The sequence below is a fragment of the Pygocentrus nattereri genome, chromosome 30 (genome assembly GCF_015220715.1).
Source record: "Pygocentrus nattereri isolate fPygNat1 chromosome 30, fPygNat1.pri, whole genome shotgun sequence".
NCBI lineage: Eukaryota > Metazoa > Chordata > Actinopteri > Characiformes > Serrasalmidae > Pygocentrus > Pygocentrus nattereri.
The window spans coordinates 18,078,417-18,104,268 of record NC_051240.1 but is presented as its reverse complement, the minus strand read 5'-3'; the positions used below and the strand labels follow the sequence as shown (position 1 = coordinate 18,104,268).

At 41.2% G+C, this 25,852-nt stretch overlaps 1 protein-coding gene across 3 annotated transcripts; it reads right to left on the bottom strand.

The window, feature by feature from the left end:
* Positions 1-1,503: 1,503 nt before the first annotated feature.
* cacnb4b (calcium channel, voltage-dependent, beta 4b subunit) lies at positions 1,504-25,852 on the bottom strand. 3 transcript variants are annotated; one of them, XM_017715210.2, is made up of 14 exons: positions 25,627-25,852; positions 20,557-20,640; positions 13,030-13,161; positions 12,365-12,487; positions 11,870-11,997; positions 9,372-9,421; positions 9,089-9,108; positions 7,370-7,450; positions 6,513-6,571; positions 5,817-5,926; positions 5,436-5,587; positions 5,119-5,214; positions 4,507-4,692; positions 1,504-3,346 (listed from the first exon to the last, which is right to left on the bottom strand). In XM_017715210.2, exons 1-14 carry the CDS (start codon positions 25,687-25,689, stop codon positions 3,068-3,070), a joined length of 1,563 nt encoding a protein of 520 aa, XP_017570699.1. In that variant the 5' UTR covers positions 25,690-25,852; the 3' UTR covers positions 1,504-3,067. The 3 variants fall into 3 exon arrangements, with proteins under 3 accessions (XP_017570699.1, XP_017570700.1, XP_017570701.1); XM_017715211.2 differs by lacking the exon at positions 9,372-9,421 and having other exon boundaries at positions 9,089-9,107; positions 25,627-25,824; XM_017715212.2 differs by lacking the exons at positions 20,557-20,640; positions 25,627-25,852 and adding an exon at positions 18,576-19,167.

The window sequence follows — 25,852 nt, the reverse complement described above, 5'->3', positions numbered from 1 at the left end:
CCTCACTTTATGCACAGGGGCTCAGTCATGCTGGAACAGGAAAGGCTGTTCCCCAAACCGCTGCTACAAAGTTGTAAGCATGTCGCTGCTGCCAGAAGAACACCTAAAAACATAGAAGGAAGAAGGAAGTAGAAGTATTATTCCAAGTCATTTTGAGCTGTTTCTTCTGTATGACAAAGCTCAAAAGCGAGGTATTCTTCCAACAGCAGCGATACAATGGTCTGAAATGTCTTTGTTTGCAGCGACATTAACAATATTCTACGTTGGAACCAAAGGGCTGAGCCCAAACCCTAAAATAACAGCCCCAGACTACTATTATCCCACCTCCACCAAACTTTACAATACATTCAGGTAGGTATCGTTCTCCTGGCACATAGTAAAGCATGATTATTCACTCCAGAGAACACGTTTGCTTTGCTTCATAGTCCAGTGGCTGCGTCCTTTACATCACTCCAGCTGATGCTTGGCTTTGATCGAAGGCTTGTGTGCAGCTGCTATAACACAACCACCCATTTCATGAAGGTCCTGACGCACAGTTCTTGTGCTGATGTGGCTTCTGGAAGCAGTCTGGCACTTAAGTAGGTGATACAACAGAGGACATGCTTTGTACTTGCTAGTGCGGTCTACCACTTCCTGGCTTAACTGTTGTTGCTCCTAGATGCTTCCATTTTACAATCATAGCACTTACAGTTGACTGGGGCAGATCTAGCATGGCAGAACTTTCACAAACTTGACTTTTGGCAGAGGAGGCACCCTATGAGAGTGGCACCTTTAAAGTCACTAAATTCTTCAGTACGACTCATTCTACTGCTAAGACTATGTGGATGATTTTATACACCTTAACAAAGGGTGTGGTTGAAACACTTTAACTCAACAATTTGGACAAGTGTCCACAAACCTTTGGCCATACAGTGTATAAACTCCACAATTCTCCCGTTTGTGAGATCCCTGCAAGTCAACTCCTCCCCAAAAAAATAACCTGACCCAGTTTTTCAAAATGGCCATTTATTTTCCCCTCTTTCTTTGTTTTTCTTTTTTTTGTAAAAGAAAACTTAAATACTGCTAGATTTATCTTTTACACAATTATTTCCATAAAACATTTTTTTTTTTCAAATTTTTATAAATTAAAATCATATATTTGTGCATGCAGTTTTGCATTTCCCTCAGTAATTTTTCAACTTTCACAAAAAAACAAACCAAAAAAAAAGAACCCTTTTTTTTTTTCTTTTCAGAGTTCAGATGGAGCCGGAGTGGGTGGGGGGGCCGGGGGTGTTGTTGGGGGGCAGGGAATTGGAGCAGGATGCTGGGAAGGGATAAAGAATCTTTCGGGATGAACAGAGAACTTCCATCTGATTGTCTCAAGCAGCGAAGTCAGAGATGAATCATCAGTTCGTTTATGGGTCAAATGGTTGTCGACTCTCGATCCGTTTTTGTTCATTCATCCTCAGTTACAGTATTAACAGAGAAGCATGCTCATAGACAACTGCATACAGAATGGACTTGTTTGAATACTTCTTGCAGTCCTAAGTTTTTTTTTCCAAAGATTTTTTCTTCTTCTTTTAAAATCTTTTTTTTTTTTTTTTTTAAAGCACAATCTAGCATAAATCAATGAGACGGGGGGATATGCAGGAGAAGATCCATGGTTTGGCAGGGAGTTGGGTTCTTGACTTGCAAGTTCCTTGGTCATTCATGCTTATACCTTTGCGTACATTTCCCTCACGCCACGTTCAGGTAGAATGGCGGAATGGACCCGACCTCAGCATTACCAGCTGAGGTATGACTGCTATCTACCTTTTAACAAAGCCAGAGATCAGTACATGTCACCAGAATGCTGAAGAACTTGCTACTCAGTTGAGGCAAATCAACCAGAACTTAAGTATGAAGGCCTATTTAGTGCCTTAAGGAAAAATCTTTGTTGGCATCCAGCACCCTAAGAAGAATATACATCCCAATAACTTGCCCTTTCTAAAGTGCCCTGGACTGCATCTGTTCTGAGGTCTACTTGTGGTGATTATCTGAACTATGAAGATGAAAAAAGCCTAAGGAGCGATGTCACCTACATGTATTGTAAACTAGCTCAGAGCAACACTACTGTTCACCAGCAGATTCTGGCTGGTGTGCGTTTCTTGGTTAAGCAGCCATTCTAAATAGCAGGTAATAGTCTATGCTAAGAAGGCCGTCGAGGACCTGGAAGCTATGAGGCAGCACTTTCAAAGAAGTTACCCTTTCTCTCCTGAATGAACACATTAGTGCGAAGTAGTAGAACTGCACAGGTTAGTAGTGTACTATTGTGCGCTGCACCGAGCAGCGGCACAAAAGCTGAATGAATCCTACTGTATAAAAAAATCCCTTTCGTCATCAAAAGATCCAGAGGCTTCGGACGACTCTACAACCCTGGTCTTACAGAATTCTATCTGCTCTTCATTAAGTATAACAAAATATCACTGGCAGTGGGTTGGTATATTATCAATATAAGCCTGACTGTACTGTCTGAGGTGCTCCTGTGATGCACTCAGACACGTCACAGTCGCCTCCAGCGTTGCGTGTTCGCAGGTCAGTAATGGCTGAGGGAAGCATGTGTTAGGATAGCGTGCCAGTAGCAATGCACACAGACTTGACTGATCTGTTCGGGGGGCGATTACGTGTGCGTTTGTTTACTTTCCAGCAGTGGATTTCAGGGCTATCACTCTGGTGTATTTCTGGCTGGGAAGAACTCAGCTTTCAGCAACAGAACCAACTTATAAACAAGGAAATAAACGATCAAGAGAAAGTATGAATGGTGGAGCAGTCTCTCCTCCATTGGAGGTCCGGACTGTCCTTCTTCACTTAACACACACTTCGAGTCATGTTTGCAGATGGAGATGCAGCCTTCGGTCACATGACTTGGGTTCGGGGGGAGCTCATGACATCCGCTCTGACGCCAGAGGCCCTACCGAAAGGAAGAAAGAAAGAAAGGAAAAAAAAAAACATGATGGAGGATGAGGACGCACGCCATCTTGGCTCTGGTCGCACTGCAGCTCAGGCCTGAACGGTGAAAGTGGGCAGGGAAAGGGACGGGTCTGGGGGCTCAGAGCCTGTGGCGGGAGTCCTGGCTGTAGCTGCCTGGGGAGCTACGATTGCGGTGGGGCTTGTAGCTGTCCTGGTAGGGGTCCTGCTGCTCATCCATGTAGTGGTGGTCTCGGCCGCCGCCACCTCCGTGCTGTGAGCCAGATGAGCCGCGGTTGCGGCCCTTGTGTGCTCGCTCATTGTGGTAGTTCTCATCAGAGGCCATCAGGTTGCGCCGCTCATTTGGTGTGGAGTGGTCACTGGCGTGGTTGGCATGCCGTGTTCTTTGGCCCTGCTGATTCTAAGAGACGCAGCACAGGACAGTTATCAGGACGGTTACTACTGACACAGTTCACACGTGAACATAGTTTAAAGTTCAAGGAGTTCAGTTTGGAATGTCAGAATGAAATAATTATAATCGATTTTAATGATATTCAAGAAAGCTTACACTCAATGCTTGGACAAAATATTTATTATCATTATTAAATTTAAAAAATAATGTAGCAGTCATTCAGAATCGCACCAAAGTAATTCATGATGCACTGAATAATAAAAAGAATCAAATATTTGTGCGGTCAGAAAATCACATCTCTTGAAGTTTTCTTTTTCCAACTATTAAAACTCATCTGCACATATCCGAATATTTACAGTGTTTTGGGTCACTGAAAACAGCTTTTCCAAAACTCAGCTTTCAGCGTTTTGGTAATGTGCAAAATACAGCTTTTTGAAATTGCTCACATCATGCTGTTTACTTGTGCATGGTTGTTGCTGTGTTCATTTACTGAGTATGCAGAATCCAACTCATACACATCTGACAACTGTGTCTGTGCTCAGTAATTTGGGAGTTAATAACAACCGCATTTTTGCTGACAATTTTCATTAAAGAACGGCGCAGTGGCGTCAGAATGTACTGCGTTCAGTTATTTTAAATGGGGTGTCAACTCAATTGCAGATATTAAAAGCATGTCAGTGATTATAAAGATATTCAATACTTCTGACTCCGTAAATTACAAGCTAGTGAAAAGCAGCAAGATTTATTTTCTGGCAGAAAATTTAAAATCTATGTGAGATATCAAGTTACAGATGTCTGCTGATTTGCAATACATTGCACAAGCCTATTTTCCCTTTGTTAGGAAATCTCTGGTTCAGTTTTGTGCTCAATATTTCACACATGCTCACACTACTTCATGAGGCTTTTCACATCAAATTTTATGAGACATAATTGAGTTCTATTAGGCTGGCAAGTGCATGTGTGTGTTTTCAAGCCATTTTGCATTCTTGTGCAGACAGAGAAAGTTTGAAAAATGGTGTCGGCATGGACAGAGACTTTTTTTTTTTATTTTAGGCCTTAATAATCGTCTCTAACCAAGAAACCAAGTAACATTACTAACTCTTTCATCATTCAACAATGTAGACATCTTACTGAAGTAAGTGAGAATGTCTGTTTGTGAGGTCCCTGACCTGCAGAGCAGAGATGGTGGACGGGTAGGGGGCAAGGGCGGCAGGACCGAGGTTTCGGCCCAGCAGTGGGTTTAACGGGGTGCTGCTGGAGGTGTGGGTGGCCTTCCAGTATGCCTCGAGATACTCCGCCAAGTGTTCACACGCATCCTCCAGCTGATTCTCGTCCAGGATGATGTCAAACATCTCCTGTTGGATTGAGAAAGAAACAGTAGGTTATGAAAGGAAAACGTAATTATGTCTGCTTATATTACACGTTTCATGTTAGTGCTTGTCTGTGTTTCTTTAGTTTGTAACTAGTACGTAACCCATTCATCACTGGTCAGTTTCTGACCACAGGACAGCCGCTGACCAAATGTTATTACTGGAGTTTGGACACACGTCAGGATCACTGCTAGGTTGAGAGTGATCTGCCACCCAAAAATACCTATCTTAGAGCAGCTTTGTGTTCAGGAACTGACCACTGATGAAGGCCTGGAGGACAATTAACACAAATTATGCATCTCAGATGAGCTACAGTTTATAACTGTACACTAGCAATGTGGACCTTCAAGAAAGAGGTTTTTAAAATGTATATGACTGTATATGTATGTATGTGTGATTGAAATAACATACCGGTGGGCATTGTGCGAGTTTATCGGCTGCTACAAGCTGCACATTGAGATGTTTGCTCTGAGACTTTCCTCTGGATTTGATCAGCCTCTGGAGTACCTAAGAGCAAGGAAAAAATTTCAAACAGTTACTGCGCAGCACAGCAGAGCATCACCACAGTTTAGAAATAGCTCTGTCTCTTATGTTATTTATGGTGATTCTATTACGGTTACCAGAGTACAATAGCAACTGTTGTTGATTTCTGGAGAAACAATTTTATTGTTCTGCATTCAACCGCTCAGCACATTATTTTACGGGCTATGTGTGTGGACTGTTAGTACCTTTGGCGAGGACACTTTGACGTGGACGATGATGGGAGCTAGTGAGGTTTTCATCAGCTGACCGGGGTGGTTAATGGTGTCTGCATCCAGCACTACCAGCTGTAGAGAGCGGGCCAGCTCAAAGATACGCTCGATCTCACTCTGCACTTCAGCTACACACAAGGGTGAAAACGCACACCTTTAGTTGTTTAAATGCAATCAAACACTGACTTAAGGACCCAAAACACTGACAACTCACTATAAATTTGGGATGTGTCATAACACAATACAAAGAGTATGACACGCATGATAAGTTAATGACCATATTGTTAACATATCAGAAAACTTATCATCACTGGAAATGTTATTAGCAATATGTGTCCTGATTTGCAAGTGTCTTACCAAGACTGGATCTGGTGTTAGAGCGTTCAATGATGGCTCTTTTGCTGGGGTTGTTCAGCACAGATCTCTTAGCCAGGGAGATGTCTGCAGTCACACGGGTGATGGATATCCTACAAAGATTAAAAACTTTTGTGGTCTGTGTGGTCTTGTGTTCGTGGTTTTATAAAAATTCCCGTCTACAAACTAAAAACTCATGGAGTCAGTTTCCCAGACAGGGATTAAGCCTAGTCCTGAAGTACACAGCATTTTGAATGGAGATTTAATTAAAAAAAAAAAAAAAACATCCTGTTTTTTTCTTATGCACCAAAACAGTCATAATTAATTTGTAAATGCTAATTTTCCAAACTCTCTTTGGCCCTTAATAGATTAAAAGTTAATAAGGCTGTTTTGTTAGATGTCACTTTTGTAAATGATCTCTGTTCCGACTGGCTACCCTGAAAAGCTCCTCATAACTAAAGCATTAATGGCATAGCTAACCTGTTGTAAGCTGACTAGGTGAATACGTAAATGCTTTAATTTTTATGACATCGGTATGAAACTTCAACAGTCTTTACATAACACATTAGAACATTTTGCATAGTACATTATAAAAAAAATGTTTTTTTTGAAAATTAGTTTTTCTATGATCTTCGTCTGGGAAACCAACCCATTAAATTGAATCTGTGATTGCCTATTTGACCTTGCTACTCCACTCACCTGCCATCAAACCTGTGCTTCAGGAAGTCAAAGAGAGCCTTTTGCATCATATCAGTCACCTGCATCACATAAAATATATGTAAGAGACATCTAACAGTGGAAAATGCAAAGAAGTCTTTAACAGAAATGTTCTGCGACAGCGCATTTTAGTCTTGGTTATTTTTCTGGAGATTACGTTTGTCCTAAAGTTTAATATCACTTACGCAAGACATGGGTCTAGACATATCTGACACACTATTACTCACAGTCTCTGTCACTTTTGCTTTCTTCCACCCTCTGCTGAATTTTTCTCTCTCTGTTTCCCTCCCTCTCATTCTGTCTGTCGACTTCTCATTCATTCAGTCTTTTTGTCTCTTGTTCTCTCTGTCCCTGGCCTCATCTCTCTTTCCTTCTTTTCGTTCTTCTGTCTTCCTTTACATCTCTCCCCCTCTCTTTCTAATTTCAAACCTTGCTCTACTTTCTTCCACTGACGTCTCTTGGACCCCGGAAGGTTGTTGCCATGGCAACCGAGCGGCGGAGAGGAGGAGCGTGTTTTTGTTTTGTCCATGCAAGTAGATGCAGAGAGGAGAACAGATTTTGGTGTTCTCTGTATCTTACAAACACAGACGCAATGACACAAACACGTATGAGAAAAAAAAACAAACAAAAAAAAACAAGACAGGCGCAAGGCCTTTACGCAGAAAATCCAAACTCAGGCCGTGATGAAGCCATGCATTTACCCACAGCCGTTTATCTGTATTTAATAGTCACACTGAATATCACATACATTACTTTAAAATGTGAGAAAAGAAAACGGCATGTAAAAAATCAGAATTAAAAAATCATTTAGGATTAAACCTACAAAACAAACCGGTTACCTCATATCCTTTTAGGGATGGGCCAACGAGGACCACAGGCCTCATGGAGGGAACGACATCATAGGGGGCCACATGCTCAGTCTGAAAAAGAGTCGCCTGCCAGTTACCAGACATGTTTTCAATACTCTTAGTTCAACGTGTAGAACAGAAACCACGGCAATATTCTGTGATGACCCCCGATATATTAGATATATTAGGATGATGACATCATTCTATACATAATGACTTGGAGCCAGTCGGCTATCACACTGGTACTCTCCATGTGCACGCTGCTGTCTGTGTGTCAGACACAAGGCCCACGGGCCAAGTCAGGGGCACGATACAGTCCTATTCGGCCTGCGAAATAATTTAGATTTTCTATTATTATTAACCTCTGAGAAACTACAGCCCCCAGCATGCACTGCAACATAATGTGCATTCTGACCCCCGACAGCAATCAACTGGCCAGCGGTTACACAAAAAGAAAAGATGCCTGGTGTCTAGTTCAAGCAATTAGGCCGTTTTAAAAAACCTATCTAAAACAAATGACTTGTATTTATAATTGTGCTCAGTGCCTATTTTGCTGTTGAAATTTTGTCACATTTTGAATAAACAAGGCCTGTTTGAGTCGTGGCAAAACATGTAAAATTGAAATAAAAACACAGCTGGCCCACAGATTTGCTGGGATTTTTTTATATGGCCCTTTTAGTGGCTGGGTTTGACACCCCTGATGTACAAATGAAGACATGGGATACATATACAAAGCAATGTGCTTTTACTTGTACAACCACCATATACCAACAGAATAAACGCAAAAAAACATAGCATGCAGTAAAATGCAACAATTTCTTATTTTTAAAAAAGTAGAACATATTTTGTGAGCTAGTTTGAAGAATAAAGATTCCCGATGTGTCCTCAACACCTTCAGCCTTTAACTCTGATTACCAACACACTTGAGTTAAAACGTGACTTGACATAATGATGACAAAGTAATTAGCCAATACAGCTGCTGGATGATATCCAAAGCAATACTAGGTTTCCCTCTGATTAAAGGTTTGGAAGTGGTTAAACAAACATATTAACGTATTATCTTTGTCCAAAAAACACGCTTTTTTTCTTTTTTTTTCATTTTTCTACATCATATGAACACTGCAGCTGTCTAACACTGTCTAAAAGACTAAATGACATCAGCATGCACTGTCGAGAGTCACACAAAGAATAGCTAGCTTAGTTAGCCAGACCGTTTTCTCTGCAAACGTTAGCTAGCTGTGTTAATGCGCTATTTCTGGCAAAGATTTCTGATCTAGTTTATTTTCACTTTCAAAGTAAAAAATGTCAGACAGAAATAAAAACACCTTCAGCTTCGCCGCGGATCTTAAAGTGAACCTAAAGTCAAAATGGACTTTTTTTTCTTGCTTTTCTGTAATTTTCCATCAAAATGTAATGTCTGCTGAGTTCTGTCACAGTACACCAGTGGGCGGGAAAAATGATTTGAACCAATAATATCACGATTAATTTATTTGACTATAAAGAAAAAGATCAGTGCAAGTCTATAATGTACATTAACGTCTGGGGAGTATGCGCTGCTGGAGTGGTGGCTTCAGAAATGCTCCTTCTCTCAGCCATATAAGATATATATATATATATGCTAATGACCAGCATAACACCATCGTAATGTCAGCTCTGAAAGATACATTTGTGCTTTGAATGCCCAGATGCGTAGAGAAGATGATCACTTACCACTTTTTGCTTCTGCTTGCCTGTGAAAAGAAAAAGACACAGACGAAGTCAGTCTATCTTTTCCCGCCTCGGTTAAGGTTGAAAATAGATACGAACCAGCAGAATATCATAATTCACTGTCCCATGCTCACAAGAAGCTGCTTGTTCATTCTTTAGCCTTACGCAGGACAGTGATGAAGTAAAATCGGCCATTGATGAAATGCCTACGACTCCGTTTTTCGAGGAGATTCCTGTGACCCCACCCCCATCTTCCCAAGCCCCACCCCCAAGACCACAGGCTCACCTGATGACATCACATCCCCCAAGCTGGAGGAGGAGCTTCCGCTGGACTTACTAAAGAGACGAGCGAACAAACAAGAGACACAGAGAGCACAGTATTAGGGTGGCCTTCCAAACACAATAGTGGGCTACTCTATAACTATCAACTATCCTTATTCTTAACATAGTAACCTGATATACCTAAAGAGGGAATTTTGATCTTATTCTAACTACTTTGTAGATTTATTGAACTATTTAATGCTCTAATACTGAAGAATAAGTGAGGAATGGGCAGAAAATTTATTTTAATGTTACAATAAATCTCAACTAGACAAAGATAAGTGTTCTGTTAAAACCCCTTAAACTCCAAGAACCTGTTCATGGGATCCCTAATTTATTTTCTCAATAATTCATAGTATTTACTGGATAATAAACCTCTGAATTAATAAACTTAAAGTTTAAGGGGTCGATGTTATGGTTTCCTCTGTGTTATCTATGATAGAGTGAAGGTGTTATGAGTTGATGTAAATCACATGCATCTTCTCCAAACTCTGTGTTTTTGATTCAAAATCCATTTTTTGAACATGGTGAATGGTGCCATTATCCCAACTGGAAAGGCCAATTTTCCCCAAGCATAACTGTAATATACAACATTTGGCTGAGCAGCCAAATCAAAATCAGTGATGAAATATGGAAAATGTAAATGATCTATAATCAAATAAGTGTCTTAAGCTACAATCCCATTTCCAAAAAAGTTGGGACGCTGTACAAATTGGAAATAAAAATTAAATTAAATGGTACAAAGACAAGAAATCAAATGTTGAAACTGAAAAATTAATTAAAAGAAAAAAAAAAGTGCCAATTTTGAATTTGACGCCGACAACATGCTCCAAAAAAGAGACAGGGTCATGTTTACCGCTGTGTTTCATCACCTCTTCTTTTCACAACACTCTGTAAGTGTTTGGGAACTGAGGAGACGCTGCTGTAGTTTTTAAAGTGAAGTATTTTCCCATTCTTGCTTGATATAGGATTTCAGCTGCTCAACAGTTCAGAGTCTCCTTTGCAGTATTTTTCATTTCATAATGCACTAAATGTTCTCAGTGGTGAACATTGGTGGTGATCTGATTGATGGTGGTCTGGACTGCAGGCAGGTCAATTTAGCACCCGGATTCTATAAATACATAGCAATGCTTCTGTAATACATGCAGAATGTGGTTTGACATTGTCTTGCTGAAATTATCAAGGCCCTCCCTAAAAAAGACGTCGTCTGGACGGCAGCAGATGTTGCCAAAACCTGTATATATCAATCAACATTAATGGTGCCTTCACAGATGAGCATGTTACTCATGCCATGTGCACTAACGCACCCCTACACCATCGTGAATCCTGGCTTTTGAACTGTGCACTGACAACAAGCTGAGTGGTCTTTAGCCCGGAGGACACAGTGTCCATGATTTCCAAAAAGAAATTCAAATGTTGATTCGTTGGACCACAGGACACTTTTCCACTTTGCCTCAGTCCATTTTAAATGAGCTCGGGCCCAGAGAAGGTGGCAGCGTTTCTGGATCCTGTTGATATACAGTTTCTTCCTTGCATTTTAGAGTTTTAACTTACATTTGTGGACGCAGTGACGAGTTGAACGATTCATAGTGGTTTTCGGAAGTGTTTCTGAGCCCATGCAGTGATTTCTGCTACAGAATCATGTCTGTTTTTAATGCAGTCCTGCCTGAGGGCCTAAAAATCAGTGCCTTCACCAGATTCTCTAAATCTTTTAATGACATTATGTACCATAGATGATGAAATGCCCAAGTTCTCTTCTATTTTACATTGGGAAACATTATTCTTGAACTGTTGAACTATTTGATGGTGCAGAACATGTTGTTGGCATCAAATTTGAAATGGGTTTATATTTTTCAAAAAACAATAACATTTCTCAGTTCAATACATGTTGTCTTTGCACTATTTCCAATTGCATATATGGTTTAAATGATTTGCACATCATTGCATTTTGAAATGGTTTACATTTTGCACAGCGTCCCAACTTTTTTGGAAATGAGGATGTACATGTTTGAATTTTAACATTTGCTACATGATGATGATACTACCTGGCTGTGGTTTATTTCTGTTATGCTTATACACTCTCTATATAACATTTTCTACTATATCTAAGTAGAGCATTTGATATTCTGGCAAAAAAAGGAATGCAGTTTTAAATAACCAGTTAACCAAGAAGAACGTCACATAGTCAAAAACCAGCAATTAAAAAAGAAACAATATGTCAGTCAAACAAAGCTGAAAATAAAATTAACATAAAACATGAAAATGACCAAATTTGCAGCTGAGTGACATTTAGTAAAGTACATCAAGGCAAAATTCCACAAGATTTTGTAACCATACAATAATTTTACAAAGGTAGCCTTTTCTGCAAGCCCCCTCCACCCCCTCTCCCCCCCAAAAAGGAAAACCAAATGCTCTAATTTAATACTTAACTTAACAGGCAGGCACTGTCCTACAGCTGCTTACCCTTGAACACGGCTCTTCTTCTGCTCCAGTTGGGCTCTGATGTTCTCCAGCTTCAGAGGGCTGGGGATGAAGCCAATCTCACAGCCCTCCTTCACCAGTCGCCCGATCCACCAGTCATTATTGAACTTCTGCAGTTGATCATCATAGGGGAACAAAGAAAGGATGTACTTTGGAAACTACCTTGGTGGGTTCACCTATATTTAGTGTGGCTAAGCTTTATATATCTTACCATCCTATTCCCATGATTTCAGACTTGATGACATTTACAAGTGAATTACAACTGGACTATTTATTTATTTACTCTGCTTGTGTAGGTTTGCTGCCTGCTTATAGTACAAACGCTTCACAGGCACTGCTTTGTGGTGTTGGTCACAGACACAACAAAGTCCAAGAGCACCAAGCAGCACATTAGTGACTGTTTCTTTCACTTGCAATACCCAAGAAATGTTTCCAAGGTAGTAATATTGTGACAAATGGGACACAGGGCAATTCTACCTCTTTGATATGCAGGAAGTCCTTAGCATCAAATGAGATGGCTGTTCCTGGCACAGGCACATCCTCATCCAGCGCTCCACAATAACTGACATTCGTCTTCACGGCAAAGGCCACTGCTTTGGCCTGTTAACCCACAAAGAGCCATCGATACAGTGAACACTTAATAAGGTGAGGGAAGAGCCGAACAACCATCATAAACAAACCACATTTATCTGTTAATCTGTGTTGACTACAATTCAGCCTCCTGTCATTGTGAGATTTAACGCTGTAATATGTAATAAAAAAGGAGCAATGCATTTTCCTAAATTATAAGGAACTAGAATACTAGCGCTCATTACTTTGACATTGGGCTTTGCAATACTGATTTCGCAGAAAGCTGCAATATAGTAATAAGCCCTCTAACAGCTTTAGAGGAGCGTCTCTGTGGGTGTTTTGGTAAATCATGGCTTTCACATGACCCACATAAAATGATTCTGGTCAAAATAGCGCAGAATCATCTTCAATTATGGAATATGAACATTAAAAGCGAATTTTCATAGGCTGATTTTGAAACATCTGAACAATATGAACATTTGAACAATACAAACCAATTCACCTTTATGGTCATTTACCTGTTAACATTCATTCAATCTATCACATAAGTACAGTGTACTGGCTGCTCTTACCTTGGCCCTTTCCAGCTGCACAGCGGCCTGCTGCTCTCGCTCCTGCCGGCCCTGGCTCCCACCCTCCTGCCTCTCCTCCTCCAACGACACATCCGAGTCGGATGGCCTGCTCGTGTAGGAATCAGCTGAACCCTGGAAGGAGAGACCATCCAGCAGCGATTTACTTACACATTCAAATAAAATCAAATCACCTTCATTGTCCCATCACATTTACACAGGTGCAAAGGTGAGTGAAAATCTTAGGTGCGTAGTCCAGTTGTAGAACTTACAAAAAAATATAAGAAAGAAAAAAATATATATACATTAGACTCTAAATATATACACATATACAATATACACATTAATATAGACCACTATTGCACTATTTCCAATGTACAGTTATGCACAATAAAAAAAAACCACAGATTAGGCATAACATCATGACCACCTCCTTGTTTCTACACTCACTGTCCAGTTTATCAGCTCCACTTACTACATAGGTGCGCTTTGTAGTTCTACAGTTACAGACTGGAGTCCATCTGTTTCTCTGCATACCTTCTTAGCCCCCTTTTACCCTGTACTTCAGTGGTTAGGACCCACATGGACCCTCACGGAGCAGGTACTATTTGGGTGGTGGGTCATTCTCAGCACTGCAGTAACACTGATGTGGTGCTGATGTGTTAGTGTGTGTTGCACTGGTACGAGTGGATCAGACACAGCAGTGCTGCTGGAGTTTATAAACACTGTGTCCACTCACTGTCCACTCTATTAGACACTCCTGGCTTGTAAGTCCACCCCAGAGACGACAGCTCATCTGCTGCTCCACAGTTTGTGTCGGTCATCCTCTAGTCCTTCATCAGTGGTCACAGGACACTGCCCACTGGACACTGTTGGCTGGATATTTTTGGTTGGTGGACTATTCTCAGTCCAGCAGTGACACCAAAGTGTTTATAGACTCCAGCAGCACTGCTGTGTCTGATCCACTCTGACCAGTGCAACACACTAACACACCACCACCACATCAGTGTTACTGCAGTGCTGATAATTATCGAACGCCCAAATGGTACCTGCTCTGTGAGGGTCCATGGGGGTCCTGACCACTGAAGAACAGGGTAACAGAGTATCAGAGAAACAGATGGACTACAGTCTGTAACTGTAGAACTACAGAGTGCAGCTATACAGTAAGTGGAGCTGATAAAATGGACAATGAGCGCAGAAACAAGGAGGTGGTCATAATGTTATGCCTGATTGCTGTAGTTATCAAATAAAAAGCTATGATATAATATTCATGCAGTTCACAGAAATAGATTTAATTGTGCCTTTGGAAGAGGATATTCAGCTTTTACCTTAAACCGCGATCAATTGTCACATCAAAAAGCAGTTGATTAGTGTTTCTAGGTACTTTTTCCAGGATTTGCACTTTTGTGGATAGTTTCAAATGATGGCACTTTATATAAGAAAAATCTAAGTTCATTATTTTACCTTCTTGTGAGGCAATCCCAGTTACATCCACACCAAAAGTATGAAATAACAACACTGTGGAACCTGATAATTTTATCAGTCATCAGATCTCTTCCACAGAGCTCTGCACCCAATCCTGCAGTGTCTCAAAACACGTAATACAGAATTGTGGCTGTATAGGCAGATACTGTGAAGTTCTATCACCAAGTAAAAAAAATAACTGCACCCACTGTCGGCCCAAAAAATTGTTCATAAATGCTATTTGAGCATCTAGCTTTTGCTCTGGCTACAGAGGCTTCCTGAAGAGTAGTTTCTTTTACTTTCACTCTGACACTGAACGCAGCAAAAACAGCATTGTACTGAAAAAAATATCGCTCTCCCAGATCCACTACATCGGAACTTAAGCTTCTAAGCATGCTGAAGCAGGAATAAGCAAAACATTCAACACCTGTAATCGAGTTTAGAAAAAAAAAACTGTCCACTCTGACAAAGCACAGACCTTAAACCAGCAAAATATACCTCTGCATATCGAAATGCAAAAACAAACCTTTTCTTCCCCCCAAAAAACATTTCCCCCAGTATTCAGAGGTTCAGTGTTCACCCAGACTTGGGTGGAGCATCAAATGAGACTCCAAAACTGCTTTTAGAAACTCTAATATGGTAAGACCTGATAAGGAACAAAACTAATGTAGTTTTATAAGTATAAAACAAATTGCATGCAATCTTATGAATGTTACAGGTAATGATATGCTTCTATTTATCATCGCTATCCACTGCAGTTAAGCAAACAGTGTAGAAACACAGGCAAACAGGTCACTCACAAAAGTATGCAATATTTATGGGAGTAACAAAACAAATTAATGCCACTTCAGATGTTTATGACCTTTTACCACTCCCTTTATGCATGCCTAAAATATTATACAATTTGCAAATAAACAGATGAGACATTTTCCCAGACAACCCATTTAAGATTTATCATTTATTTTACTCTCATATACAGGGTGATTCATAAGATTTAAAAAAAGCACCATATTTTTTAAACTGTGAGGTGCCTAGGAACCAATCACATACCAATTGAAAGAGGGGGTTATAGAGTTTCTGTCAGTCTGAACCTCCAACAGCTCAGAGCATCTGTCGCTGGTACCAACAGTTACAAGAAAAAGGTCACCACCATCACCAGATCTCATGCCGTGTGCCATTTTTTGTGGGAGTACATTACGGATTCTGTTGGTGCCACTCCCAGCAACACTGGATGATCACCGAAATCGCACTGAAAGAGCCGTGAATGCAGCGACGCCCCACCGGCTCAACCGAGTATGGGATAAATTTGACTGTGGTGCTGATGTTGTCCGTCCAGCTGGAGGAGGTTCATACTGAGCACTTCTAAAATTACATAATAAACTTTATCCTCACTTAAGCCATTTATAATTTACTGAATTGTTCTGTGATGATTTACAAGTGAAATAAATCTCTTTGAAATCAGATGAATCCTTTCAAATCACCCGTATTTCTACCTTTTTGGGTTTCCATTTGAATTGGAGCACTTCATGGTGACTTTCTTCACCTCTAAACTCTCTTTCACATGGCAGTAAAGCAGCAATAGCATCCACAATACTATCCTACTAGAACGCATTCAGTACCTTTGCAGGACAATGAAAGACCTCACAATACAAAATCTGAACATTTTCGTCTGAGATTTCCATCAGGTCTTCAGAAAGCTCCATCATCAAGACGAGACGGAAGATATCTCAATCAAAACTCAACACCAGATGTCCCAACCACTTGGTCCTACTAAGATAATGAATGATATCCCAGCAGCAAGCGCTCCAGTCCCCGATTAATATGAGCTGCTCCTCCGAGTGAGGTATAGTGAGGGAGTTTGGTTGTGATAATCCAGTTGGGAAACAACATTAGCTCAAGTCGGTGAAAGAAGCGATCGGGTCAATATCGCATTAGGGAGAGAGAAAGCCTTGCAGTCGTCTAAAAAAAAGGAAGAAAAAAAAAAACCACTCCAACATGCTGCCTATGGCAAAGCACTTTTTTCCCCTATTGCAGCAGCAGCCGCTCTACTCAGGCTTACTTCAGCATGGACCCAATTGAGTCCAGTGAGTCCAATCACAAAACGCCTGATTCGGGAAACAAGAAATGCACAAGTATGCTTATCTTTCTCCCTAGAACTGATGATTCTGGGGAAAAAACTGGAATTCAAATGAACGCCTTTCATCTTCGATTCTGATGAGATAACAGTGTTTTGCTGAAAAATGACTTCTTAGGGTCAATGCAAAAACTTCTCAATGAGAGCTCCCTCCACAATTATTGTGAGCAGGGTGGAAAAGTATTTAAAAAATAATAAAAGTTTATTTAATGCATGTGTTTCATGTCGCTATTGTCGGAACAAAACATCATATCTCTAAAACAGTAACTTTACAGGAGAAGGAACAAACGTACTTTACTTTTAATGTAAGTCAATGGAACCAGACTTTTTTCCAAGTCATTTTGGACCGTTTCTTTTGGTCCATGCGTCATGAAATTTACAAGCAATGTAAAGAGCAACAGGCATTTTCAAATTATGCCAATAATTGCCACTTAGTTCCCCTGTTCTAACCTACTTTTGTGAACGTAAAAAAGACGGATACATTTAAGAAGAAAACACTATGATTAAAATAGGCATAACAAGACTTCTCATTGCTATTTAGCAATGTGGTAGTTTGGTCTTCTCAAATATTTCCCTGTAAATGTTCCTTGAAGAAGCTATGAAAAAAAAAACAGCCAACCTGAAACCGTTTCTATCAGTTCAGACAAGTCAGCTTAAAAAATTCATGCATTTATTTCCTCTTTCAAGGCTGTGGACACAGTGTTTGTCATATCGGAAAAGTTGATTAACTAGAAAGTAGAAGTTATGAAGAAAGCACTGTCATTATTTATTAGTCCAAAATATCCAAAACTAAAGGACGGACAAGGCGAAACCCTAAATATGAATTGCTGCAACATGCAGGCCACAAGAGTGACTTCTGAATGACACCATTCTGTCAATGTTCTTGGTAATTACAGGATGGGACCTTTAAAGTGGTAAAAGACGATTCAGACTCGTATCAGAATTGGATGTTGAGCAGTACATGACTGCCAGTCTCTTAACTCAAGTCATCTCTGATCTGACATGTCATGAATTTGACAATATGTTCAAAACCGATGTACAAACAATTAGCCATAAAGACATAAACACTTCTTTCCTTCTACCTGTCAAACACAGGGGCTCACATATGCGTGCACACTGAGACGTACGCACATGTGTACACATATGACAGCACACACAGGTTACTACACACATGAATGTGAACTTAAAATCAGACGGAGCGAAAGAGCAAAGAAAAGCTACAAAAGTCCATCTGGACAGCGATCCTATATTACACATATCTCCCGTCCTGACAACCCACTGGATCAGCACAGGAAACATTATATCACACCATGTGTGACACGAGCGTACGCTCACGCAGTGGCTGCTGGCTCTTTCCGTCCCTCCTCACGACATTCAAGTGGGCCACCTAACCCATGTGACTCATTACATTCTACACATCATCACCGAACCTGCCTGGCTGGCTAGCGAAACCATTATTAGGACGCTGGCCCTTTAACACTGCCAGCGTAAATGCAGCTCTCTGTTGCCAGAGCCTATATCATGATATATAATGGAAGCTCTAGCTTAAACGGCCGTCAGGTTTGCCTTCCCGACACTTTTATTCGGTATCTCTGTGATGCAAAACACTTCACTGCAGACAAATTCATGTGAGACTTTAAAGCCATTTTTTCCAAAAAGAAGCGGTTCGCTCAACATCTGTGCGGTCTCTCAGAAAGGTTAGCGTTGTGTGCTATGGATAACAAGCAAACACACACAAGGCTCTGTCGAACGTGTCCCTACAGTACACCCACAGTGATCGTTCTGCTGCATCTCTGAACGCTGTGTTACGGTGAATCTCCCAGGCCCTGTGTGTGTGTGTGTGTGTGCAGCACAGAAGAGGCAGTGCTCATCATACACATACACACACAGACAGCAAGGAAAGGAAGAAAGAAAGAGAGAGAGGAAAAAAAAAAAAAGCGCTCACACTCACCGCCTCCGAGTCTTCAAATCCATGCAGGTACAAATTGTCATACATGGAGGTTTGCTATTCCAGAGAGCTTCTCTTCAAGAACAGAAAAAAGATGAGAGAAAGAGAGGAGGAGGTGTAGAGGAAGAGAGGGGGGAGGAGGGAGCCACCACTGAGGGAAAAAAAAGGATCGATGGGGGGGATGACGATCCTCTCCCTCACCAGAGGAAGGTGGGGGGGGAGAAAAAGCAGCAAGAGATGCCTATCAGAGAGCACGAGCAAGAGAGGAAGAGAGAGTGGGATGGAGAGAAGGAGAAAAAGAGGGAGAGAGGAGTAAGGCAGGCCTGTGCAGAAGGCTCGGCCTGCAGGTTGGAGCAGATCCCTCGTTCAGCCTCCGATTCTTTCACATCCTCAGGCTGGGAGAAGCTCCCCGGAGGCTGCTTGACGCTGGCATTTCATCATCCCTCAACACACGCATACACGCGCACGCAGCACGGCTCCACGCACCGGAGAGAGAGAAAGAGAACGAGAGATAGAAGGGGACAGACAGAGGAAGAGAGGGAGAGAGAAAAGGTATAGAGAGAAAGAGAGAACCCTTCCTCAATCTCAGCCTGATGACACACTTGGCTAGCTTGCCACTGATTGGCCGAGCCGGCTCCCAGTCAACGCTGGTGCTGACGTGCGTTCTTCTTGGCTGGGAGCGTTAGATATTCCCCCCACCGCTGTGCTCCCCTCTGTACCCTGATTTGATTTGAATGTACAGTAATACACCTCGTTCTCTCATTGCATTCATTCTCATCTCTCTGTCTGCACGGACCCCTCAATGAAATCCATCAGCTCACTCAGTGCTGTTATTTATGCACAGAGCATATTGCTCTATATTTAGATTTGCCAAAAATAATACTGATGACAGCATTCAATATGCCAAATATGTATTATGCACCTAATTGCTCACATATGCTAAGAAAAACAGGCAAATCAATCAAATAAATAATATATAGGAAAAAACCTACTTTACTTTTAATGGAAGTCAATGGAACCAGATTTTTTTCAAGTCATTTTAGATCATTTCTTTAGGTCCATATACATATATACGTGTGTGTGTGTGTGTGTGTTTACAACATATTAAAAGGGCAACATGATTTTTTTGGTATGTCACTAAATTGTTCCATTTATTTTTACAGATTTCAACAGCAAACATCAAATATGTGTCCAATATATAAAAAATATGTCACCATAATTCCTCTGTTTATTCCTAATTGACACTGCTGCTCAGCTCTCACATCAAATTTGTTAAAATGCCCTGAATGTGGTCACGTTTTGTTACAACCACCCAAAGCCACACAGACGTGATGTAAAGCGGTAATCACACAAGCTGAGAACAACCGCAAGAAGTTAAGCTTGCAAGAACAACAGAAACAGACCATGGAAGCAACAGCTCCACACCTTTATGGCTTTTTCATTCAAAATAAGGGACCAAAAAAAGAAAGTAAAAGCAGCTGTCATTCTTTTTATTGACTGAATGATTTCCAAACAATCTATTTTGCTTCCTTGGTCCCAAATCATTGTGCTATACTGTTGTCTGAACTCTTTCCGTCGCAGTGAACACACAGTGACAGCAACAAACAAGCAATTAATCAATAGCGCCCCACAAAAGCTCAGAAAGAACGCTCTGATTTAGGTTAGTTATCCTGACCTGGGTTGAGCTACCCTGGGTGACTCCTAAAACTGAGATAACTGTACTTTGTAAATTTTCAATTTACTTTCAGCTCAAAAAAACTGCAGCCAAAACAAGCCCTGGGATTTAGGAAGCCGCTGTTATTATGAGTTGAGTCCAGCATTTACTATTTTATAGCATTTGCACACACACACACACACACACATACACACACACACACACACACACATATATATATATATATATATATATATATATATGAAGACAGAAAAAATACTAAGACAAGCAGAGAGGACTGAGCAGCGGTAGCAGAGCAACCGGGCTCACCTGTCTGAGGATAAAGCTGGTAGAAGTGGTGCTGCCATCCGAGCGCTTCAGTCGGCTCCGTCTCGAGTATGTTCCTCTGTTCACCTGCAGGGGCAGCAAAGAACAGCTCAGCTCAATCACCAGTGGACTGACGTTTTAATATTCGGGATGGGCAGAGAAGAGTCTGAGATATAAATAAAACTTTTAAGAAGGTGGTTAATGCAGAACAAGTGATGTAAGATTTGAAACGACTTTACCATAATTTAATAAAAAAAGACCAAAATGTGAAGTAAAATGTCACAGAGAGCACATTTTCACAGATTTTGTCTCAAATGTTTATGCATCAAAACGCAGTGTTTTGTCTACAACACACATTATATATGTCTAAAACCTTAATAAAGCCACTACAACCATCTCAATATTAAATTAATCAAACATGACCAAAAATGCACTGACGTATGTCACAGATTGTGGAGGCCAATTTACAATTTCACAGCAATTTTTGTCTCAAATGTCACTTTGCAAATAATAATAAAGTACAGAATAGAAAAATCAACAACTCCACACATACATCACATCAATCAACAACAGTGTCACAGTCGCTCCAGAGTGAGAAGCTTACTGACAAGGTAAACACAGCCTACAGGTGAGTGTGGTGTTATTTAAAATCAGTGACTCATTCATTTAAAAGTGGAGTTCCTGGCCTCATGTTTGTATTATGTATTATTATGTTATCCACTACCCTATCCAACCACCAAGTCCAGCTGCACATTTTATTGTCACCTTACAATTTCACTGTAAATACGCTGCATCTTTCCGCTCGCCACTGGTGGGCGTCTCTGTTATGGAAATGAAGAAAAAGGATCAGGAATCATACTGAACAAACCTGGAAAAGTAAACAATCTGATGCGCTTACCGATTTTTTTTTTATTTGCATTACTACATTGAGGCTCTCAATAAGAAAAAACGTGACTTTTTGCACTTTTTAAATTTTTATAATGCACATCACTCAAAACAATATGCAAATTTCACAGTACTTAACGGATTGCCTTTTTTGCATGACAATTTCATGATAAAAATGCATTACGCATAACAACATTCACCACAATGTTACGGCTGTTCCTTTTCAGGTGGTATGGAAAATTCAAATAAGAAGCTGATGAACCAGAAGCAAATTTCAGCATTGCTTTTTCAAGCTTTGGCAAATGACATCATTTCGCAACCCCAGCACTGAAAAAAGAAATTATATTAACGTGCATCTTGTGAAAAACAAGTGAGCACCATGCAAGGTCCATATTTTAAAATTTGTGATGATGTTAAGAAGAGAATTAACCCTTTAAACGGCCAGAGACCAACAGTCAGCCCAAAACTTTATGACACACTTCTATAACCCAAAAATAGCTCAGCCAGTTTGCACTGAAGTCCCTGCAGTTACTGAAGTATTCCCTGCAAGCCTTCATGGTCAACAGTGATGCATAAAACCAGGAATTTTCACTGTTATTAAAATCTGTCATGGATTGACTGAAGAGGGAGACACGTATTGTTGCCTTTCTCTTTCTTCGGAGAGAGTTTAATGTTTGTGAAAGACCAATCGATCCCTGCCCAGTTGGCTAAATGTAGTGTGGCCGCTGGACTTATTTGCATGTAGTCGAAATCCGATGAACTTTTCCACTTTCACAGCGTGGCAAAGCTAATTTTGTCACAAGTGGACATGCACTGTAAGAGAACAATGCACTGCGGCATCCCATTAGTCTAAAAATGGGCTTGAACCTTTAAAAGGCCAGATCTTTCCTCCTATTTCTTATTCCTAAAAATGAAGAACGAAGACAGTCTGCAATGCTTTCTATGTAATTACTAAATGATAAGCCTTAACACTTCATAAACATTTGAATTTAATGGATAAATACCTATAATTATACAACATAACAAGCCTAATTAATAATTTAATAATAAAACAACAAGAACTTCTAGGGATGTAAATGATTAATTAATTAACCAACAAATACACAATTGTTCATCCAGTGCTTTTAGATTGAAAAATGGCAAATTATTTTTAATTCCTATCAATAACACTTCTTTACTGAACACTTCATCAAACTACACTGATCAGGCAAAACATCATGACCACCTCCTTGTTTCTACGCTCATTGGCCACTTTATCAGCTCCACTTACTGTATAGCTGCACTCTGTAGTTCTACAGTTACAGACTGTAGTCCATCTGTTTCTCTGATACTCTGTTACCCTGTTCTTCAGTGGTCAGGACCCCCATGGACCCTCACAGAGCAGGTACTATTTGGGTGCTGGATCATTCTCAGCACTGCAGCAACACTGACGTGGTGGTGATGTGTTGTGTATGTTGTGCTGGTCTGAGTGGATCAGACACAGCAGTGCTGGAGTTTTTAAACACCTCAGTGTCACTGCTGGACTGAGAACAGTCCAACAACCAAAAATATCCAGTCAACAGAGTCCTGAGGGCAGCGTCCTGTGACCACTGATGAAGGACGACCAACACAAACTGTGGAGCACCAGATGAGCTGTCGTCTCTGACTTTGCATCTACAAGGTGGACCGACAAGGTAGGATTGTCTAATAGAGTGGACAGTGAGTGGACACTCTATTAGTTGATACTGAGGTCTTTAAAAACTCCAGCAGCACTGCTGTGTCTGATCCACTCGTACCAGCACAATGCACGCTAACACCACCACCACATCAGTGTTACTGCAGTGCTGAGAATGATCCACCACCCAAATTGTACCCGCTCTGTGAGGGTCCATGGGGGTCCTGACCACTGAAGAACAGGGTTATGTTATGGCTGATCGGTGTATGCTGTATTACGTCTGAGTTTCAATTTTTTTTTTATTTAATTTCTAAAATTGGAGAGCCTCTTACTTCAGAGGGGACAGTAAAATACACTTGGGGCAGTCGTGGGCTGGAGGTTAGGGAACCAGGCTCGTGACCGGAAGGTCGCCGGTTTGATCCCCAGAGCCGACAGTACACTGAGCAAGACACCTAACCCCCAATTGCTCCCCGGGCGCTGCGGACAGGGCTGCCCACCGCTCTGGGCAAGTGTGCTCACTGCCCCCTAGTGTGTGTGTGCTCACTAGCGTGTATGTGGTGTTTCACTTCATGGATGGGTTAAATGCGGAAGTGAAATTTCCCCATTGTGGGACTAATAAGGGTCTCTTAATCTTGAAAGATGGATGGATACTTCATTGACCCCGAAGAAGATCTGCTCAAATGACAGAACCATTGAAAACCTTTTCTCCCCCAGTTCTATAAAGGTTTATAACATGTAGCCCCTCCCAACCCGCCTAGTCCCTCCACCTCCCTCACCTGAAGCCAAAGTCTGTCCATGAATAGCAACGTTAATCTCGGAGGGATAGGTTAATTAGTAAGTCCTGATTTGATCCATTTTTGGGAGTCTCTTGGGCTCTCCGCTACTGTGAGCATCGACGCCGGCTGCTCATTCTTCTCTGAGTTTATTAAACAGGGCCACCTCAAACTAGGTCAGTGTGCTCATTTCACAAAGGGCGTCATAGAGGTTGTTCCTCCTGTGGTCATTTACCAAATGTGGTCTCAGCCGATGGAACAGCAGGATACACAGCGAATACAAGGAATCCCCTGCGCAGCGGTTCTAAATCCTGGTCCTGGGGTCACCCAGCCTCGCACGTTTTCACGGTTAACCCTGCTGTAGACGATTCAACTCAGGAAGGTTGTGTTATGAGTTGATGAGTTGAACGTGTGAGAGGAAAAAACAGTATAATGCAGAGGCAAGGTTCCTGTAGCACGTTGTTGCCTCAGGGCAACAAACTCACTTTCCTCACTTTACAACAACATTATACATATTTAAAGACAACAGCAGGTTTAATGATAAAGGGAAGAGCTTGAGTAAGTCAATAAAACGGCTCTATAGCATTTCTTCCCGTTGTCGTTCAACGTTGCCTCAAAGCAACATAATCCAAAACGACCCCTGCACACATTATTGTACGTTTCTAAATGTAATAATGGAGAATAAATACATCGCGGACCATTTTATGCTAGAAAAGTGAACTGATTTGTTCTCATGATGTGTGCAGTAGAGGTTCAAGGTCCCTGGGCTACGTTGTAGAAGAGAAAACATCAAATTGGTGTATCTTCACAAAAATATCTAGTCTTAACAGCACGGCAGAGTAACCTAAAAACACACATTCAGGTAAAGCCTTCAATGAACTATCTAATATACAGTTACTGCAGTTAAATTATGGCTAGTAGCTCTAGAAAGTACATCTTCCATCACATCCAGCATCTCCTAGCACAGCAACTGAAGCTCGTTGGGCTATATTCCTCTCTGTTATCATGTTGGTCTAAAATAAAATACTAATAGCACAGTGTGAACTGAGGAATGATAACAAATGAGACAGTAAGTTAACAGAGAATCTGTCTTCTTGGCGTAACGTTACCTAAGCTACCTATAAAAAAGGTGGTTCTTCAAAGGTTCTTCAGAACCATTTTCATGCTGAAATGAGTCTTTCCGTCGTGAAACGGTTATCAGACCGATGGAGGAGGTGCTGTATTAAGGTTTTATTACACAGAACCTTTTTGAAAATGTTCTTTTTCTTGTAACAGGAGAAGCAGGCTAATGTTTTTGGTGCTGCACAGAACCAAACGACTCTATATTGGATCAAAGAGGTTCTACATAAAACCATATAACGTTAGTACTCACGCTCCGCTACCATTTCACCCTACCAAGAACCGTTTAAGCGTGAAATTGTTATATATAGAACCCACGGTTCTAAACAGAACCATTTCCTCTACTAAAGAGCCGTTGAAGAATTATTTTTGAGAGTCGAACTGGTAGCTAAGCTAACATACGTTAGCTCTGGTTTCCTGACGGAGCAAAAACGAGGCGCCTTCCCTCACAAACCAAGCAGAAGAACTAGCCTAGTACTGTCGAAAACTTCGGTGCAAGTTATTTTTTTAAACCACATTTTGTGAATAATTACGTTACACGAAACGGGGGTAAACTTATTTACTTATTTACTAGCCCCCTCCAGCTAACGGTCGTATCGAGCGCGTCTCCCCACAGCGCGTCCACCCACAGGCGACCCTCACCTGGAATATGGGCGCCTGGATGCCCTCTCCGATCTTGTTTCTGATGTAAATGTGTCGAGACATCTCGGCCAGCACATCGGTCCAGATGGGGGGCTGCCCTGCCGGCGCTGCCCACTGAAAAGTCGGCGGGTTGCGGACTGCCTGCTCCAGCTTCGATGATCTGGGTTTCCCGCCGCCGAGAGCCGTTTGCCGCCTCACGCCACAAATGCAGCTCGCGCACACTCGC

Excerpts from the sequence above, each read along its gene's own strand:
- cacnb4b (XM_017715210.2), bottom strand. The coding sequence starts at position 25,689 with ATGTCTCGACACATTTACATCAGAAACAAGATCGGAGAGGGCATCCAG. Across the intron at positions 20,641-25,626 it reads TCCAGGCGCCCATATTCCAG|GTGAACAGAGGAACATACTC; the intron begins GTGAGGGTCGCC and ends CTGCCCCTGCAG. Across the intron at positions 3,347-4,506 it reads CCACCATCTCTGCTCTGCAG|AATCAGCAGGGCCAAAGAAC; the intron begins GTCAGGGACCTC and ends TGCGTCTCTTAG.